Genomic DNA, 13,873 nt, shown 5'->3' on the forward strand with positions numbered 1-13,873 from the left:
GTGAAAATGCTCAGGTTCTGTATGCTTGTAACTTTTTTAACTAGGAGAGCTTTAGTGAGATAGTGACTCATTTGATTAGTTCTAAAAGGATTAATGTCTTGGTGTAGTTATTTCTGTGTTCCTAGGAGAATAGCTTTAGACTTGCAGAGTGACTGTTCAGTCACAGCTGCTACTGTAGAAGGAGCAGGTGTTTGTAGCATATAGTGAATTTTCTTTCAGATGGATGTCCATGGCAGGATAAGAGAAGTTCTTGCTGAGACTATACGTGAAGAGTTAGCACCTGAGCATCAGCAGTTATCCGCAGAAGATCTGATAAAAGCCTTAAGACAACGAGGAATCATTGATGATGTTATGAAGGAACTTAAATTTGTAACTGTAAGTAGCGTTTGAAGAGTGAAAATATTTTTGCTCATTTCTCTTAATGACTTAGTGTTTTGACAAAGTCAAAACATGGTAATTCTAAAGGCTTATAAGGGCTTTACTGATTTGTGACATAACAGGAGCAGGACAGCTTAATGGATATGCTAAAATTAGGGTAATGTTAATACTACATCCGAGATATTTGTTCAATTCTGTTGCATCTCAAGTACTGGAAGGGAGCATAACTGAGGAATGGCATCCAGTTGAAATGGAAGATTATTTAGTTTTTACAAGACTGCTGTAAGAGCGCTGTTGCATCCCTTGATGCCTCAAAAAAGTCTTAATTATGATTCCAGGATGTGAATGAAAAGGAGAGGACTTCAGCTCCAAAACCATCAACACATTTTGTTGACAGAGAACCACCAGCTTTGAAAAAAAGTATGTTGCTTATTTATTTTAATATTTGGATCCTAGTTTTGAGAGAAATTTGAAGTTACGATTTTTGAACTCTGAGTTAATAATCCATTACTGGCATAAAGGTGGATGTTCTTCCTGCTTATCTAAAGGAACTAAATTCATGTAAGCAGCAGAAATTAGTCTCACGTAAAATACTTTTTTATTTCATTGTTTTACATGAAGATAACTTCCATACATTGAAAAATCACTTTTTCCTAAGTACTTGTCTCAAATGTTTATTTTCTCTAGTGTCCTATTAGTTAACTGATATTTAACATGCATTGTAAGATCTGTTTGTAGTCTCTTCATTTTTATTGCTACGCTTTACAGCTAACATTGACCCAACACGGAGGTATCTTTACCTTCAGGTTTTGGGTGGAAAAGCTTTTCTGGAACATCTTCAGGAACCAGAGCCTCTGCCTGGCCAGATCTGTTCTACCTTCACTCTGTGTCTACATTTTCGAAATCAGCGCTTCCGTTCTAAACCTGTAGCCTGTGCCTGTGAGCCAGATTTTCATGATGGATTTTTACTTGAAGTACACAAGGATAGCCTAGGTAAGGAATATTGTGGGTTTAAAGCTGATACTATTGGGTTTTTTTCTGACTTGAGAGTTTTGTGGAATATGTTTGCTGCTATTTAGTGTATTTCTTTCCTATTTTTTATTGTGTTTTCCTAAGGAAACTGATTACTGCATTAGGTTAAGTATTTCTCTACTCCGGCCTCCTCTTCTTTTGAATTTGACCAGCTTCATCCATAAGTGACAGTGAGATGATAGTCTCAGCTAAGGTGGCTGTGATTTTAATGAACTTTTTGCTGACAGATGAAGAAGGGAAATGTAGATTTGTCATCACATGGGAGGAAAAACTTAAGTGTGAATTCAGTTTGCAAACACCTGCAGAATACAGTCATCCACAGCCTCTATTACTGTTCTTCTATTGGTAGCCAGGGAACATGGTAGGAGCTGAGTATGTTATTAAAAGACTTCTGGATGTTGTCTGCATTCTGTAAAAATCCAGGATAGCTTGTGGGACATCAGGAAACAGAGAGAAAGGCAGAGTTATTGCAGTTGGGCTTGGCAAGGGAGTGAATATGTCACAAAGAAAACCAGATGTTGTTAATTCTGCTGCTCATGGAGCTATTTATATCACACAGTGAACTTTACAGGGAAAGTTGTTTTCTAAATACTGACTTATAGTTAGTTGACATGATGCATTCCAACTTATTAAAAGAATATTTTTCATTTGTTTTTCCTTAATGGTCCTTTAATATTCCTTATTTTCCTAAATGCTAATTCCATTTTAATTTTTGTGCAGTTGAACCAGTTACATTGGAGTATGCAGCTATAGGAATCTTTTTCTCTCCTCTGTAAATTAACTGTAACCTGTCTGTAGCTTGGTCCTAAACTGAGTTTGGTTTTAAGATGGGATTATTGCTTACACTTCTGGAGATGAGATTTTTCTTAAAATGTGATGTATACAATGAATGTAAATGCACACTTTTTTAATTTTGAGGAGGATTTAGGATGATAATGTTCTTGCTATCTTATCTTGGTTTAATAACGGCAGGTGATGGAAGTAAAATGGTGGATGCAACCGCTATGTTATCTATATGTGATCCAGTGCACATGGTGCTGATCAGAACAGACACATTTGGTGAGACAACACTAGTAGCATCCTATTTCTTGGAGTGGCGATCTGTCTTGGCTGCAGAGAATGGCATAACAAATGTTGCTGTTGAACTCCTGGGTGTAGGTAAGGATAAATAATAAGGCTGTAATGATGACTTTAAAATACTGGGTACTGAGCTTGCTTGTAAGCTTAAAGCAGTATTTATGATGTAGTTTAATTTTAGTTCAACTCATAAATTACTTTAAGGCATCCTTAGAAGAGGGGTATTCCACACCATAGAACACCAAGCCCAGTATATGCACTGGGGAGAGTTGGCTGGGAGGGGCCAATGACTATGGAGACAGGCTAAGTATCATTCAGTGGGTATAGTACTTCAAACTTCGTGTTTGGTTGTTTGGTTGTCCTCAGGGGTGGGGTTTATTCCTTCATCTCTCTATTTCATTATATTATTATCATTATTGATATTATTATAATAATATTATTACATTGATATTATATTTCACTTTTGTAGGAAAGCTACTAGGAAGAAAATTATCCCAGCCAAAACCAGGACAAGGGCCTTGCATAATTATTTCACGTCTACATGTCTGCTTTTTTGGCCATATTATGCTTTCTTACAGCCTCATTTGAGTTTGAAGTTTAAATAAAGATGCTTATTTTGCATGTATTTAAAGAAGTTTGTTTATTTTTTGATGATTATACGGCTAACATGTTTATTTTAATTATTTGCTCTTGCCTGGTTGAAATTTCTTAAGTAAATAATTTTGAGAGAATTGATCAAAATTTATTTTGGTTCAAAGGTACAGAATCAAAAGTTTCTGCTGGTGTTTTAAACATTCGACTGGAAATGTATCCACAACTTGATAAGACGCTGTCTCCAGAAGTAATTAATACGCAAGTAAGTAATTTCTTGGAGGTCTTACTTACTTTTTTATTGGGGGGGGGGAAAGGTCAATATAGAATTAGTATAGAATTACTTGTAGATGTTGAGGGCTGTGGGTTTTTGAATGTTTGTTCCTTTTTTTTTTCACCCTTTAAACTTACGTATAACACTTTTTTTGAAACTACTTTATTCATACTGAACATTATTTAAATTATTACTTTAATAGTTTTTCTAATTACTTGTATCAAAATTTTAAGAAGAAAAATAAGGTATATTATACCTGATTTTCCTCAAGTACTATATGTTTTCTTGCTCTCCCATTTGAAACAATAAGTTCAAGTCATCTATTCTGCCTGGAAAGTCAGTAAATGTTGGCCTGAAGGTGCGTGTAGATACTGTTCTGCACATCAAAAGCTGAGCAATCCTTCTGTACAGAAACGCGTCGCTTCAAATGAACACTACTTAAGTCAAGCTTGATACGTGAGCCTACAAACAAGAAATGTAGCTTGAGGTTTTAGTTCATTGGCTTTTAATTTAAAAATACTATTCTTCAGTATTTGTGTGGCACACTTTAAATATTAAGCTTTATTTTACATATGCTAGGATTTGGTGTTAATGTACTTACTGATTATGCTGTTTGGTTTTGGTTTTGGGTTTGGTTTTTTTCCTGTTTGAAATTCATACATATGTGATTGGTTATGTTTTTCTGGCTTGCAGTTTGCTTTGGAACGTCAGAAAACAGCAGAAAAAGAACGGTTATTTCTTGTCTATGCTAAACAGTGGTGGAGAGAATACCTACAGATTAGGCCTACACACAACACAAGGCTAGTAAAGATTTTTGCGCAGGTTTGTAAACTGTACAAATAGATGAAATCTTCAAGGTATTTTTTTGGGGTTTTTTTTTTTTTTTTATGTGAGGTTTATATGCATATAGAATCTCAATAGATCTGTGATGTGGTTATATTCAGACTGGGGCAACGTGTGGTGTATCAGGAAAAAAAAAGAAATTTGTAACTTCTGTTTGCGTGTTGAAGCTTAACAGTATAATGCCCAGAGAAGGGTTGCTCCAGCCACCTCTGGTGTATGAGGTGATAAAACCTGTTTAGTCTTTTCCTTGAAGACTCACAAATGGCCAAGACTTAAGCTATCTATGCAAACTATTTCAGACAAATTTTATACCAGATAAAACACAAAAAATGCACTTACTAGATCTACAAGAACATATCCATGCAGTATTTGAGCTCTGTAAAACAATCTGTCTGGTTAATGTCACATAACAATAGACATTATTGTAGGGTAATAAATTACTGTATCAGTTGCTCCATGGTAAGTGTCCCTCAGTAAAAGGAATAGTATGATCCTTGCATTTTTCATGCTATGAATTTAACTTGTTAGTAGCAGTTTCCCTAGCACAGATAATGCGCAGTAGCTTATTATCTCAAAGTAACATCCTGAAATGATCTGTGCATACTCTTCAGTGAAGTAGCAACTTCCATTCTGGCTGTACTGTGAGTGTTCAGTAGTGATGTGAACTTCCAAATCCCAGCCAGCAGCTGGGCCTTCACCCAGTCACTCACTCCACCCCAGCGGGATGAGGGAGACAGTAGAAAGGGCAAAAGCGAGGAAGAAGTCATGGGTTGAGATAAAGATAGTTTAATAACTGAAGGAAAGAAAGGAAGGACGAGTGGGAAGAAAGGGATGCAAAGACAGTCACTTGCCACTTGCCACCAGCAGGATGATGCCCAGCTAGTTTCCAAGCAGGGGTGAGTTTAGAAGTCTGCTCCCCACCAGCACTAGTTTTATCGCTGGTATGGCATGGAATATCCCTTTGGTCAGTTCAGGTCAGCTGTCCTGGCTGTGTCCCCTCCCAGCCTTTTGTCCACCCGGAACCTACTCTGTCTGGGGGCAGAATGAGCAACAGAGGGTTTCAGAGCAGAGTATATAGAGAAACAAATACATAATTACATAGGGAATTCTAGAGCTGTGAGTCTGGCTGGGGACATGAGGTAAAAATGGGACTTTTTGTATTTTGAGAATAAAGCAGTGTGTGAATTAATGGTATTCTACTTTCTGCACCCAGAAATCTACAGTAGACCATCATTTCTTGAAGCTGCAGAGATTTAAAAGGCTTTGATCCCTTTTTTTAGAGTGTATAAATATAGAAGTAACAATTTAGCCAAGTAAGGAAGAATTCTGTACTTGAATGAGTTTTGACAGTTGATAATCAGAGTATTTCCCTGCAGCATGTAATGAAATAGACCTTTTCCCAGTCATCTTACTCTTTCATTTCCCCAAGAAATTAGAAATTCTTAGTATTATTACTATCTTAATTTATATAAATCTAGTTACTTTGTTGTTAGTAGATTTTACTGTTTTTTGGTGTTATGACAAGGGGTAGAGCATTCAAATTCAGAAGCAAATAGACATCTTTTAAATTCAAATCAGCTGTTGAGTGTTTAATGTTGGTTTTTGGGGTGGTGTTTTTTGGGTTTGTTGTGGGTTTGGGGGGTGTGTGTGTGATTTGTTACGGTTTTGGTTTTGCTTGATGATAATGTGGAAATTGATGGTGGAACATGAACAGTTCCTCATCCATTTACAAAAATGAATTGTAGCCTGTGCTGCTCCAGGTGTTTGAACATTGAGTCCAAAATGTCCTTACAAGTGGCAGAACCAGCAGAAAAATCTAACTGTAATGTCTCTAAATGAGTTGCCTTGATGATCTTGTGTCTTAATTCAGAAGTATTTTTGTGTCTTAATATTTTTTTGAGTGATAATTATTTCAGGGAGAATATAGCCCATTTAAGTTGAGCTGAATCTTCTGTGATATTTGCATGGATGATAAATAACCATATTTTACATGTTCAGGATGAAAATGGAGTAAACCATCCGGTATGTTTGTACATCAGACCACTTCGAGCAGGCCGGTTACTAGACACACCTAGACAAGCAGCGCGATTTGTCAGTGTCCTGGGTTATGAAAGAGCTCCTGTCATCGGAGGAGGTGGTGGCAAACAAGAACAGTGGTGCACCCTTCTTGCTTTTTTATGTAGAAACAAGGTATGTGAAAATAGTCCTTGTGTGACGCAATAGTTGGTATCATATTCTAACTGAAGCTGGTGATTTAAAACAGGCTGCAAATACATGGATTAAATCAAATTTGGAGAATTCTGTTACAATAACTTGTTTAAGATATTTTTAAAGAGAAACATGTTAAACAGACAACAAAGCTTCGGAACAGGCTTTCTTGACTGCTATTGTTGGCGTCCATTCGTCAATACATCTGTTTGACAATGAGCTTGTTTATGTTCATTTGCTTTTCTAAGATCCCATGTAATTACACAGTGAATCCCTGCTAGTGTGCATGACACTGGTTTAAATTCTGGACTAATCCAGGAAAAGTTGAAAAAGTCTCAAAGTCTCTTTTGCTGGTTTGTTTTTTGTTTTTTGTTTTTTTTTTTTTTTTTTCAGATGGGATAAAATATACTGACAATTTTTACATTCCATTTTTGCAAGATAGGGATTTTTACTAACGGTTTCAACCTAGTTCTTGGTGTTTTGACATTTGTATCATACGATTATAATAACTGAAACAAATTGTGACTTGGTCTGGATTATAGCTTTTCTGTTGTATGGCTAAATGTAGTGGCAATCCCTTTTAATACCTCTTTGAAGTGGTCGATGCTTTTCATTGCAGCTGAGATACTTCTGTGTTCAAAAGTAACGCCACTGATGTGTTCATATTGAAAAGATGTCATCTTCTTGGCAGCAGGAACTGTATCCTAGGTTTTAAATCTGTCTCAAAGGCCTCACAGAACAGGCATTAGCTGTTGTTTCTGAATATCGTTTCGTGCATAGGTACCATATAAAGGCATCGCTTGCTACCTACTGGCTTTCAGATGGAGATGATGATAGTGACTTTTGAGATTGAGGGCTATTGTGTTTGGAGGCACAGAGAAAAGATTTCCTCCAAGGCAGAAGTGGAAAGCTGTATAGAAAATAGCTGAATTTAGCCCCTGAGACACCAGCTGGATCGTTATTACTTTTCTTGTGGAATGTGGTATGGCATTATTAAATGAACACAAGTTCACTAGAAACTTGGTTAAACCTACTTTCCTGCGTATTACCCTTGTAAATTACTATGGAGAAGATTGTGTTATCTGTGTAATGAACAGATATATCCAAGAACACCGAATTTTACATTTCCAACATTCTGAATAGTATGAAAGAGCCTTATGCTTCCACTTCTGCATGCTGTGCTTTATATTTATAAAGGCTTTGTTGTATGAGGAGTTTTTGTTCTTTCTTTACAGCTAACGTTTGTAAAGGACATGAGACATCATATTCAGAAATTGTTTTCTGTGAATTATCAGTGGTAGTAATGTATTTATGAAAGAAATGGGTTTTCTGACTGAAGGGAAAAGCAGCTTTACACGTGACTTTCAGCTGCTTTATAGTTAGGTCTGTGAGGGATGTTGTTTTATCTTTGTTTAATTTCTCAACTTTGGCAACACATTCAAGGCAGTGAAGTAACAACAGAGTTAAATTTTACTAAGTCACCAAATTTCCTAACTGTGTGAAAATACCATGTAATTTCTAGTACTACATCAAGTATTTGCCTTGTTACATATGCTTTTTATGTTTTAATTAGAATGTGGGTTTTGTCTTCACGGGTCAATAGATTCTGATTTTGCAATACTTGAAGTTATCTTTATAATCATAAGAAATGTTTTCTAGCTTTAATGATATTTGAATAAAAAATACAGTCTATCATTTGAACATACATTTTTAATTGATTTATTCTATTCCAGAAAACTGAAACCTTAAAAGCCTGACTTTTGATGCATGCTTTAGGTAAACAAGAGAGAAACGTGATGTGTTAAGTGATGGTTAGAGAAATACCACTATTTTTTTTTTTTCTTTAAGATTTTATCCACACCTGATACTCAAACCAGCGTACTAATGTTTACTGTCTAGGGTGACTGTGAAGATCATGCTAACCTTCTGTGCAGCCTTCTTCTTGGGTTTGGTTTGGAAGCCTTCGTTTGTGTTGGAACAAAAGGAAAAGGAGTTCCCCACACTTGGGTAATGACTCTTGGAACAGATGGAACAGTTACTTTTTGGGAGAGCTTAACAGGGCATAGGTGAGTAAAAGGAATATAAACAAAGTGAACAGTGTATTATCGAAGCGAACAATATTTTGAAGTTTGCATGGGATATTTGTTGTTGCTTTTTTGTTTTTTATCTTTACACCTGTCATGTAATCCAGGTAAGTTTTGTCTTTGAATCATTTTTCTGTATATTACTTTTGTTTGGAAAATAACTGGTTCAGTGTGAGGTGAAGTATTTCCATAGTTTGTAATACAGTTCTCAGTGGCTTTAATACTGTATAGCAACTGTCTTATGGTAGCTGATTGCCATTGAAGCTATCACTGCTGCCATTTGTAAAAAAGGAGATGAAACCTGACATTATTGTTTAGGAACCCGCATTTTTTAACTTCATCTGTGAAATCAGTGTTACATTACTTTTTTCTCCTGCAGAAATCTTTGCAAGTCTCTGAGATTCTCTCTCACTTGAGTTGTTTTAGAAGGGCACACATAGCTCTTCTATATTCCAGAGCTTCTAGAACCTGTTATATCCAGTGTTGAAAATGAGCAATTCTGTTTTGACACTGTTTGTGTATCCTGTGGTTAGCATTGGAAGATGTATTTCTCCAAATGTGATGAATAGTGGGGAAACTGTATTGGTATGTCTTTATTGTTGCAAAATTTAATTGCTGTTGAGTTTGATTAAACAGCTTATTTGTTTAGATTTAAAGAAAAAAAAAGTGATGTATTAGTTTATTGTTTAGTGTACCTCCAAAATATGTGTAATTATTTTTCTGTAAATAAATGAATGCCATTTGGGGAGGAAAAAAACCCCCAAATTTAACCAACTTGGCTAATATTTTTAAAGGGAGAAATGGGTTATATCTGACCAATCTAAATATTTTTACTTTGTCTTGAAATTAGGTGTATTAATAAGAAATCAAATGTTTTTGATTAGGTATATCCACAGACCTATCAAGCCTGATGACCCTCCACTAGTTGAACAGCCCAAGCCACTGTATCCCTATCGCACAATAGGTTGTGTCTTCAACCATCAAAAGTTCTTCGGAAATTGTCAGCCCTCCGACGCTGTGGAGGTCTGTGTGTTTGACCTGCATGATGAATCTAAATGGAAACCCATGAGTGGAGAAGCAATAAAATCTGTATGTCTGCCTGGATCAACATCTGCAGTTCCCCCTTTCCCTCCTCTGTGTGATTCCACAATAGATGCTGCGGTAGCAAGCAATGACATAGAGTTGCAGCTGAGAATACTGGTCTCTGAACACAGAAAGGTAACTCTGTTTAAAGATTGTCATTGATCTGTTGTGATAAGAAAGGTGCATGGGTTTACAGTTTTTATTTGTTTTGGGTAGCCATTTGTTACTTCAACATACCCATACTTTTGCAGCGTGTTTTCTGTCAGCGTTTTCAGAAATGTGCTATTTGAAAAGTGAAATATTTGAAAAATTGTTTGGAAAAACTACTGAGCTGGTTTAGACATCATACTTACTATTTGCAGTGGTGATTGGTAGCCTTCTGTATGGGCCCTTCCCCCCACCCTGCCTTTGCCTCTCCTGTGTCTCTGATATTCACCTTACTGGTACCTGCAAACTACCTGTGAGTGGTCTGTATAAGAGCTAGGAAGACCAAACTTGGTTGGTAGTGGGCTTTCCCTATCCACTGCGAATGGTTTTGGTTCCTAGATAAAAGCAGGCTTTCAGTTCCCGTGTTCTTACTCTGACTGCTTTGCAAAATCTGAAGGTGTTTGTAGAAATTAGTTTTGTCCTTTATCAGGATTTTTACATGTAATGTGCCAGAAACTATTCTTCCTGTGCTGGATATGAAGGAGATGATATTTTAAATCCCTGTTAACTTAGGTCTGGTTTTAATGTTTGGTTTTTTTTGGTTGTTTTACTTTTTATCTCCCCACACAATGCTCAACCTTTGGGGTAGCATTCTCAGAGTATGAGTCTCATGTGATGTTGAACACATAACGTGGTAGATTTTTCTCCCTCTTTGCATTCGTGGAATAGTAGGAAGAAGGTACGTGTATCTGTGTATGTGTTTTGGGGAGCTATTGTGCATTGGTTTTTCAGAAGTGGGTTTCCCTGAGAGACATTATAAAGAATGTGAGGTGAATCTTAGTTGATCTTTCCCATATATTTTTGGTATGCATTTATGCACAACCTTCTTACATTTCATGCAGAGATACTGTTGCTGAAATACCTAGTTTCAACTCTGCTGGTCTTGTTTTAGTCTAGTACTCTAACTTAATTTCTTGCTCAATATTTGATATTTTGTTGTTGGTGGTTGATTGTTCCAGCTGGTGCATGAGTCAATATACAAATCATACTGTTTCTCTTCCATTAACTATGCATTAAAGATTTGTCATGGATTTATTTGAATCTATACAATAGACAAGCTTGGTCATAGCCTAATGTTCATTCTGCACACTTGTCATCATTCTGTGACTTGCCTCGTAGGATCTTGGCCTTTCTACTGTTTGGGATGACCATCTATCCTACCTGTTGTCACCAGCATTAGCAGCCTATGAGCTCGAACGTGCAACAAGTATTTCTACAGGAAATGAAGAGTTTCAGGACGCTGTAAGAAGAGCAGTACCTGATGGTCACACATTTAAAGGGTTTCCTATCCATTTTGTATACAGAAATGCCAGGAGAGCATTTGCCACGTGTCTTCGGTAAGTTTAAATACGAAGAGATACATATATGTGTATGTTAAAAGTAATAACAACTTAGTTATGAATTGCAACTCTTTTTTTTTTTTTTTTTTTTACATGATGGAATTTAAAGAAAATTGTTTTCTTTAAATTAGAACCGGGGGAAGAGTTGTATATATAAATGGGTCATGGGGTACAGAGCTTTTATGTTACATTGAGTTCAGTGATGATAGACTTCTCACGAATTAAATGGAACATTGAGGAGTTGAGTTAATTTCTCTGCACTAGTTAAAAATGATCAGCGGTGGCCTTGTTTTCCTCCAAGGCAACAGGCCCTGCAGTGTAGAACAGTATTATTATTTGTAGTGACAGGCTCATGACGCTCATTGTTATTCAAGTCTTAGTCACAGTTGAAATAAATTGCACATATGTAATTGAAAATTTTAATAATAGTAATATCTGTTACTCTTGTTTTTCTTTTTATCATACAGGTCTCCTTTTTGCGAAGAAATAGTCTGTTGTAGGGGAGACCAAGTGCGACTTGCAGTTCGTGTACGAGTGTTTGCATATCCTGAATCTGCGTGTGCTGTTTGGATTATGTTTGCTTGTAAATACCGCTCCATCCTTTGAAAAAAACCCCAACATCATTCATACCTTTTTAAAGCTGCAAAATAATGTATAAAATTATGTAATTAAAAACTAGTATTTTATATAAATGCCACTGATTTTGGATACTGCAGTGTGTGTATTGAAGAGGATTGTGTACACTGTAATGATTGTATTTATAAAGAGAATTTATTCTTATTTTTAATAAAAGTTAATTTTGGTACTTAAAGGAATGTGGGTCAAATTACTAAAACGTGCATAAAATACCAGCTTCTCTTCTGCAGTTCTGAATTGGTGAGAGTTCATTTAGAAAAAAGTCTGGGTTACCTCTCCAGGGTAATAGACTCTCTGTGTAGCATCCAGGGTGTACTTTGTGGGTGACCAAGACCTAGAAATACTGAAGTTGAAGTACGCGTCCTTTCCAGAGCAAACTTTATTTCTGCTTCTCTTGGACCTAGCAATAGGTTCTACATTCAGCTTCTGAGAAAAGTTCAGTCAGAAAAGTATGGATAATCTTGTTAATCGTATGAATTTAATAATTTATGGAATTTTTTTATTAATATCTGAAGTTAAGATGTGGATAGCCAAACACATGGATAGCCTGTGCTGGGTTACATAAAGTGGTTTAACCTGATGCCTTTTTCCTGCAGTTAGCTTAGGAAGCTTCTGAGGTAGAAGATGTAGCCAGTCCATTCTGCTTAAAAAACATTCATGGTTTTGTCCAGTTCTGACACTGAGATCCATATTTAATTATCCATCTATGGGTTTTTTTGTCTCAACATGTGGATGGTGATTTTGCTGAGTGTCTTCTAGTCTTCATGCTTTGAGAAACAGCAAGCAATTGGACTTGCAGAACTTCTCAATACCATGCTGCTCATGTTTTTTTCCATGCGGACTCCAGCCCCTCTGAGGCTGAAGAAAAAAGTATTTGATCTTTTCTATAGAAGCCATTCTGTACCTTTCGTCTGTGTCTATCTCCTTTTATTCTACTTGTAGGAAAGATCTGACTGCTAGTGCTGGAGCAAAAAAAACCCAATTTGATCCTAAAGAAGCTTGCAACACATACAGCAGGAGCAAAGGTTGGCGTTTTGCATGGACATTTAATTGGCAGTGTAGTGGTATGACACCATTTTTGTCTTTTTTCCCGAAGTATAAGGTACTGCCTTCTGCAGCCCTGGGGTTTTAACTTGTAATTTTAATTGTACATTGTGTACCTACTGGCCCTGCTGCTAACAGGTTTCAAATACTTTCAAAATCTGTTTTTGTGTTACCTTTGTTTTCATATCTGGAAAAAATCTATTCCTTTGCCTGTTATACAGCCTACAGAGCCATGATCAATGCTGCAGACAGTACAGTTTCATTATATCTAATATCATGTGGAAGGCTGAATCATGTTGTGTGGTGAGTATCACTAAATTTTTAATAGCTTTATTTAAGTATGAGTTGTATCTTCTTTGCAGCAGTATGCGTTATGCGTGTATTTCATTGTAAGAGGAAAAAAGCATCCATGTTCAATACAAGTAAAGGTGAAATAGGAAAGAGGAGCTCTCCAGTCAGAGCTGGGCCTTGTGTGTCCTTTCAGGGGCCGGGGACATGCCCAGGATTGTCTGGTCGCTTACATGCTCCCTCATCTTTCATATACAGCAGATGCTGAGGGGAAATTTTAAATTTCCTTTTACCTGTGCTGGGTAAAATTGTAGAATACTAAAGGGAAAACCCACATGTTTTCCGGTGTGAGTTTCAAGTTGCAGCAGGAACGTGTTCTCTCCGTGTGAAGCGCACAATCCGTCGGTGTAGGCATGTGGAGAGGCTGGCGCAGCGGCTGGTGCCTAGGTGTGTTCTGGCAAGAGCGTCACCTCCCAGCTGTTTGGAAGACAGTTCCCTTTTCGAACCGTGCTCCTTCAACCGCTGTCAGCCTTTCCCTGTGCCCTTGGTGTCTGCTCCAGAGGACGGAGCTTTGCTGGAGTTCTGTGGTACCGGGTGTTTGCAGTGTGAGGGCAGGCTGACCAACGGAGGGATTCGAAGCCGCCCTCCTGCTGTGAAAGCAGGGACTTGCTAATGCTTTTCCCTGAAACCCGATGCATCCATGATGGAGATGTAGGTTGGTGTCATTGTTCAGCTGCTGGGTGTCATCCTGCTGTCCAGACAGGAGTTGCTTGTTTCTGGGGGGGGGG

General features: G+C 37.2%; 1 protein-coding gene across 1 annotated transcript; it reads left to right on the plus strand.

The window, feature by feature from the left end:
- The first annotated feature begins 219 nt into the window (after positions 1–219).
- CEP76 (centrosomal protein 76kDa) lies at positions 220–11,772 on the plus strand. Its single transcript, XM_010011369.1, has 11 exons — positions 220–375; positions 717–798; positions 1,147–1,371; positions 2,383–2,568; positions 3,246–3,343; positions 4,046–4,174; positions 6,194–6,385; positions 8,303–8,469; positions 9,372–9,705; positions 10,897–11,114; positions 11,585–11,772. The coding sequence occupies exons 1-11, from the start codon at positions 220–222 to the stop codon at positions 11,721–11,723; spliced, it is 1,926 nt and encodes a 641-aa protein (XP_010009671.1). The 3' UTR covers positions 11,724–11,772.
- Positions 11,773–13,873: the final 2,101 nt, after the last annotated feature.

The sequence above is a fragment of the Nestor notabilis genome, unplaced genomic scaffold (genome assembly GCF_000696875.1).
Source record: "Nestor notabilis isolate BGI_N333 unplaced genomic scaffold, ASM69687v1 scaffold29023, whole genome shotgun sequence".
Taxonomy (NCBI): domain Eukaryota; kingdom Metazoa; phylum Chordata; class Aves; order Psittaciformes; family Psittacidae; genus Nestor; species Nestor notabilis.

Bases quoted from the DNA above. Each gene is read 5' to 3' on its own strand.
- CEP76 (XM_010011369.1), top strand. From the start codon at position 220: ATGGATGTCCATGGCAGGATAAGAGAAGTTCTTGCTGAGACTATACGT. The intron at 799-1,146 runs GTATGTTGCTTA...TACGCTTTACAG, and splicing joins ACCACCAGCTTTGAAAAAAA to CTAACATTGACCCAACACGG. The intron at 11,115-11,584 runs GTAAGTTTAAAT...TTTATCATACAG, and splicing joins GCATTTGCCACGTGTCTTCG to GTCTCCTTTTTGCGAAGAAA.